The sequence below is a fragment of the Orycteropus afer genome, unplaced genomic scaffold, assembly GCF_000298275.1.
Source record: "Orycteropus afer afer isolate SDZICR_OR568_19922 unplaced genomic scaffold, OryAfe1.0 scaffold00027, whole genome shotgun sequence".
NCBI lineage: Eukaryota > Metazoa > Chordata > Mammalia > Tubulidentata > Orycteropodidae > Orycteropus > Orycteropus afer.
This window is the reverse complement of record NW_006921614.1, coordinates 15,526,966-15,533,946: the sequence shown is the minus strand read 5'-3', so window position 1 is coordinate 15,533,946 and position 6,981 is coordinate 15,526,966. Positions and strand designations below refer to the sequence as shown.

General features: G+C 44.7%; 1 protein-coding gene across 1 annotated transcript in view; it reads right to left on the bottom strand.

Moving 5' to 3' along the window:
* Positions 1-581: 581 nt before the first annotated feature.
* GMDS (GDP-mannose 4,6-dehydratase) overlaps positions 582-6,981 on the bottom strand; it is a 907,267-nt gene continuing 900,867 nt past the window's right edge. Inside the window, exons 10-11 of the mRNA XM_007935374.1 lie at positions 886-954; positions 582-644 (exon numbers count right to left, since the gene is read on the bottom strand). Coding sequence (XP_007933565.1) covers positions 582-644; positions 886-954 — 132 coding nt within the window. The remainder of the gene's footprint in view (positions 645-885; positions 955-6,981) is intronic.

The window sequence follows — 6,981 nt, the reverse complement described above, 5'->3', positions numbered from 1 at the left end:
ATGGAATGGATGCCTCACTTCTGCACGGACTGGAATTTCCTCAGCGTATGGTGGAGGAGTTTATTGTTAACATGGCAAAGGGACCTCCCCAGGAACCAACCGGCCGGGCTGCGGACCGAGTGGACAGTTTCCCACAGGGCAGGACCCGGTCAGATGCAGCTCAGGGGCTCTCACAACTGGAGGCAATCTCACTCAGCTGCGAAGATTTGGGGGTTAGGAGGCCCTTATAGCTGTTTTATATAACTTGGAGAAATCATCCACATCAACTAGGTTGATGCTGTTCATAGAAAAGTCATGTTTAATAAGAAAAGAGAAACACAATTTGAAGGCCCCAAAATTTCAGTTGTCTAACGACATAATTTCAAGTGAAATGAATATGTGATTAAATCTTGATTTCACCAAACCATTCAGAAGAGGCTTCAACGAAGGAAAGCCGGACCCAGAGCCACGTCCCGGCTGCTACAAATTCGGCGGGGAGGGGGTATGGATGGCAGCACACGGATGTTGCCCCACCGGCCCGGCTTGAGGCCCATGGAGCCAGCTGGAGCCAGCTGGAGGCAGTAGAGCCGAGCCCAGGGGCTTCAGGCGTTGGGATTGTTCCTCATGAGCTCCACGTCCGCATCCACCATTTCCCGCACCAACTCCTGGGGCACAGGAAAGGGGGCGAGAGGTGAGAGGATTTCAGCCTTGCTCTTTTCGCAGCACTCCCGCCCCGCGACCCCCCAACACCATCACTCTCCCTTCGTCCCTGCATCCCGCACGGTCCTCCCGGCCTAGGACAGGCCTCCCAGGGCAGAGGTGCTTTGCGTTGAGGGGCGGCTGAGCCGCTCGCCCCGCCACCCTGGACCAACCCACACCACCCCGCACCCTGAAATGTAAACTTACATCAAAAGTGACCTGGGGCTGCCAGTTGAGCTTCTGCTTAGCTTTGGAGCAGTCTCCCTGCAGAAAGTCCTGCGTGGGAGGGGGAAAAGACAAAGCTGGTCAGGGGCGGGCGCAGGCCGGGCCCTGGAGGGCGCCCCAGCCCCGCGCCCAAACACGCTCTTCTCGCGGGCGCTCTGGGGCGCGCAGGAGTTCTCCGCGGCAACAAGCCCCAGGGATGCTGCCCTCCTTGGGTTCTGGCAGTGCAGTTTCAGCTGCGGCGCTAGGAACCATAAATCATCCGAGGCTGCATTAAGAATACACTGCACAGGCCACTTGAAAACCGTAAAAAGAAATCAATCCCCAGCTCGCTCCCAGCCTCTCCGCGCCCCCACCCCCGCCATTGCGTCCTATGAACGCTTTAATGACTTTTTTTCTCCCTTAACATTAAGTTGTCAGGGACGCTACTGTGAGAACTGTTTCGAATTACTGCACTTCTCCGGCAAAAAGAGGAGTAAATAAATCACCAGGCGGACCCGCCCCTCCCCCGATTGCAATGCGGCACCTCGGGTGGGACTCCAGTTCTCGAATAGGGCTGTTTCCCAGCCGCGCGTGGTGACACAGCGTCTGTCTCCTCGGACAGCGGAATGTTTTAGTTTTCACTAAGTCAACAGCTACGCTGGGGGGCAAGTAACTCGAGAAGCGACGCCGAGTGTCTAGGCGAGTGCTCCTGTCCCTGGGCAGAGGGCTGGACAACGCTCGGCTGGTCCCGTGCGCCCTGCGGCAGCCGCAATCTGGGCTGAGCAGCCTTGGGGAGTCTGGCCACCGAGTCTTGGCTGGTACTCTCTCCCCTGGCTCTACCGTGGGCGTCGGCTTCTGTACACCCAAGAGCGGCCAGACCCAGCTTTCCGGTGCAACCCGCGCGGGGCGCCGCAGGCTTTTTGACCCACGGTAAGAATTGCACTTTACACTGACATCCAGCACACCCACACAAAATGAAACTAAAGTTCTACGACACAATATTTACTGTTCAGGAGTATTATATATTGTCTACTCTAATCCATCCCATAGAAAATGCTAATTGCGACCCACTTAATTAATTTCACAACCCACAGGTGAGATGCAACCAGGATTTTTAAAACCACAACTTGCAGGAGCACCTTGCAGCTTCTCTGCACTTCTTCCCTTTTTTTTTTCCTGCTCCCTAGCGGCTCTGGTGGAGGAGCAGGTTAATTTTCAAGCCAACAGAAGGCTGGGGCTAGCATTTGCTTCATATTCAATCACTCATCCCGCCTGACTGGTTGAAGGCTTATCACAATATAGAAAAGGCGGACTGTGACTGTCAGCTCTACCGTACAAGGAGGAGAACGCACACACACCAGGGCTGTGGTTCATTTCTATCCACTTAAGAACCTAGCTGGGAAGGAAGGCTGGCTAAAAGAAAATTAGAGAAGAAATTAATCCTACTCAGTCCTTGCCTGCCCATTTCTTTATTACAGCTCTCTGAAGACTGCCTTAGATGCAAATTAAGATGAGAATTTCAAGACGAGTTGCAAAAAGAAAGGAAGGAAACGAAGAAGGATGATAAAATAAAAAGACTTTAAGACAGACCATTGTTGAAGGTGACATAAATATTTAGCTGGGCTCTAGTAGCATAGTGCCTAAGGCACTCGACTGCTAACCAGAAGGCTGGCGGTTCAAACCCATCAGCCACTCTTCGGAAGGTAGATGGAACAATCTACTTCTGTAGTGATACTGCCTCGGAAACCCAAGGAGGGGTCACTATGAGTCGGGTCCGACTCGATGGCACATAACAACAATATACAAATGTATTATCTAAGATGTGAGACCCCAAGACAAAGGGAAGAATGTGTAGCTAGTAAGATTACAGTCTGACTTCACCTATACCTGATGCATGCCAATTCTGATACAATGAAAACATTAAGACATTCTATTTTGGCTGTACACAATATTAAACAACAACGTAAAACAGTCACATTAAATGAATGCAACATATAATAAAGCTTTAGTTGAAAGCTCTTCTCATTTATTTCCTTCAGACTTCCCTGAATGAAGTTGGCAGGCAGAGGACATTGCTGCAGATGCATAATGGGAAAGGTCAGGTGATGATGGTACCCGCTTTGCACTAGATGCTTTGTGTCCCCTTTACTGGGAAGCCTCTCATACCAATGGGTGTTTGCATTCTACTTTTGAATGTCTGTACTGTTTGCTTGAAATTTTACTTTAGAAGAGTACATTCAACAAATCGCATTCTCAATAATCATTATTTTTTAGGGTGAAAAAAAAAAATCAAACTCCTAAAGGCTTTACATTTTCTAATACACTAAAAAGTACTGATTTCCAAAGTGTCAATAACAGTAAAACAAGTTATTTCTGCTGCCCCTAAAAGCCCATATACAGATTCTTCAGTAAAAGTAGAATACAAAAATGAACAATTAGCAATTTAACACAATACTACCTGGATATGGAAATATACACGGAAAACAAAGTAGAGTATTTCTCTTTTCTGTTCCTAAGTAAATGTGTACATATTTCTACAATAGCTGTACTCTGCTGTTAGAGTCACACAGAGCTATTCCTTCTTTTCCCCACAAGGAGCTATGAAGTGTGGTATCATGAAGCAACATAGTCCTCATCCCTCCTTCCCTCAATTCTGCAGCAGTTACACAGCTTGAAGAAACATGGTTATTGTTTAATCACATAACACTTGCTGTAAATCAACCAGCATTTCATAGGATGCAATTCATAGCTCTCAACTTATAGTTAGCAAAACCCTAAAACCCAGTTTGGCTTCAAATGATCTCAGTAGGCTTGGGAAAGGAGCTCTGTATTGTAATTATGCTTCCTGTATTTTTCTACAAGTAGTTCATAATATAAAAACAACCAGGGAACTACAATTAAGGAAAAAGAAAAATGGTTTTGAAAAGCTTAGGAACAGACATTGCTACTATACACTGTAAAAGTATTTCATTGAAACCAGAGACGTACCCAGTTAAACTCCACAATTTAGTTTTAAGCCCACCTCCTACATTCCAGTCTACTAGCTTACTTTAACCTGCTGCCAAGGCTCTGTTTCCCTGAGATTTAATTAGACCAAGAGCCCTTGTGAAGGGGAAGGATGAGGTTCCATCAAAGTAAAATAGGGACTCTCTCAGCCAACTGCTACTGAACCAACATCTAGACCAGGCAACTGCTCAGGAAAGATTAGGGACATCCCAGATGTTTTATACTTAACTGCTCCTCATGGAATTTCTTACTTCTTCCCGTGTCATTTATATAAAAGATATAGTAAATGGTTTAGTCTACAAGGTTTTAGGCAAAAGGCATACTTAAGTATGGTGTGGGTGGGCGTTGGGGGTAGGGATCAGGGAGACAAGACTGGCATGGAAGTGGTTATGGCCCTTCCTTTATTATGAGTGGAATGATAGGAAGGACATGAACACGTTCTGTAAATAAGGCTTCCTCTGCATGAAAAAAAAAAAAAAAAAGATTGTGGAAATTGTATTCTTACAAGGAAGTCAAGCACTGCTTTTCTCAGACACAGGACTTAGCAGAGCACTGAGGGTGCAGAAGAAGAAAATATGGAGGAGAAATGTAAAATATTCATTTTACATTTAACATCCTTACAAAGATTCTGAACTTCTACAAGTTCCCTCAAGGAGGGCATGCTCAGTTTCTCAGGACAAGGGAGGGGGAGTTGATCTGTTTTGCTCTTTTCTTCTTCTTTTTTGACAGCCAGTTCTTCTTTATTTATGGGCTGAAGGCTGTATTATGACAACTGGGGCAAAAAGCTGAATTAAAGTGATGATTTTATGTATAGTTTCCAAAAAGAACTTATTGCACTGGGTGGTCTGGAACATTCCTTTAAAAAAAAGAGACAATAAAGCCCTGAGAAAAATTTAAAGCATTTCTATGTGAATATGACATTTCCTGAGCTCTGGCTTCTGGTGTCTTCACTGTTTTCATTGCTTTTCCTTAGGTGGACTATACAGTTTCAATATGTCATTTATTATTGTCAAATTCAATTAGGTTTAACTGAGCATTTTACAGTGGCAAAACAGCATGAGCAAAGAGAGAAAATGTATGTGTCCAAATGCCCAATGCTCTCTCATTTTTCACTGACTCCCTGACTACTGCTAGTTCATTGGCTTTTAGGAGTTGCCCTGTCCAGACATAAGGCTCAAATCCAGTGGTCAGAGTTGCAAATGGCAGGATGGTGGGAGGGCATGTTACGCTGCAGCAACTTCTGAGGCGTTCCTGGCTTATGTTCTTATAGTGAGTTGATAAAAGGCCAGACCAAATCCTGGAAAAGTCATTAAGCCAGTTCCTGAATCCACAGTAGTTAACGTGAAATCCAGAGAAGTAGAGACTGCACTGTGCTATTATCTTCTACCCTAACTGCACAGCTCTTTCCCCATGTCTCTTGGCTATCTTTTCATCTCCATCAAAGTAATAACACATTTAAGTTCCAATCTATTTTATTTTGATCGTTCTTTAACACATCAAATACCATTGATACCCACCCCCCCCTTTCCTTAAAAATCTTTGTATATGTGGGGGGATGCTATTAAATAGATTGCCATATAGGATAACTTTTCAAAGTTCACAGTCTCATTTCTTTTTCTCAATCTTTCACTGAAATTGCCTGCGGATACCTTTAATTAGTATTTATTTCAAGTTACATTTGAATCCCATGTTCTATCAATAGGCCTGCTTGTAAGGCTTGCAAAGGACATCTGCTTAGGTGAAGAAACAATTGAAGAGTGTGAGACCTTTTGGTAGGATGTTGTTAAATCTCTGATGTACATATTGAAAGCAACAGGCTCCTGAGTGCTATAAATAAGGAGGTATACAGACAGGTGATGTTAATGAGGAAAACCAAGACTGAGAAAGCCCCAGTTAAAGCTCTTCAGGAATTTAAGATATGAAGCCACGAGTGGCACTCAATATTCACTTTTTCCTTCTACTTTTCTCAGAAAAGCAAAATTGAGGAATAGCTCAGGTATTAAGGGAATAAAAGAATGCCAATGAATTTGGTTCTTGGTCAAACTTTCTATTACTGTAAAGTGAGCAGGAAAACTTTACTCTTATGGTAATGTTTCTTTTTAGAAAGACAAAACTACTACTAAAAAAAAATAAAAGTCTCAGCAAAATGTAAAAAGCTTTACGGTTGCACAGAACATCCCAGTCAAGATTCAAGCAATGCAGCTGGGAGTTGGTAAGAACAGGAAAAAAAGAAAAAAAAGTCTAACACGCTAAAACAAAACCAAACAAATAACTGAAACCTGAAAGTTTCCTAGAAAGTCTGCAAGAGCATCCCTCTTATCAAGTGCAATTTAAACTCATATTCTTCACAAATGGAAACTTTGATTGAGTCCTTCCCAAAGAGGGAGAGTCTCTCAGCACAGTGATACATGCAGTGGTGTTAATAACGGTTGTGAACACTTCCCCTTTCCCCTTTGCTGCTGTGTATCAGCAAAAATTGGAGTGGAAATCAGTCCGCTCTGCTGACAAGGGGTGATAAGAGACAAGAAGCAAGTAGTAGGCTGTCTGGGCTATGCAGGAAGCTGCAATCAGTGGGCCTGCTCATCAGTGGCTAACAGAACCCATCAGAGCATCAGCATTGCCAGGGCTCAGCTACAGGGAAACTGAGTCAGTCAGCACCAGCTTCAATGAGAGCATTCACAGGGAGATGGACTGGCCAACACCTGGCCTTAGAATCAAACCACTGAACAGTTTGGGCCACTACACTGTCACTTCCACTGACTTGGCCACCAGAGCCTGACCATGCATACTGTACAAGGGGTCTTTTAGAATCTGTGACTTCTCTCAGATTGCATGTTTCTGTGCTGGGAGCTTGTTATTCTCATTAGGTAGAATTTGTCATCTGGGATTAGCAGCTATGGAGAGCTACCAAACAGAAAGAAATAATGTTCATCTATCTATATGTATAGTGGCTAAGACACTTGCCTGCTAACCAGACAGCTGGTGGTTCAAACCCAGCAGCCACTCCTCGGAAGGAAGGTTGGGCAATCCTACTTCCGTAGTGATACTGCCTCGGAAACCCAAGGAGGGGTCGCTATGAGTCGGGGCCGACTC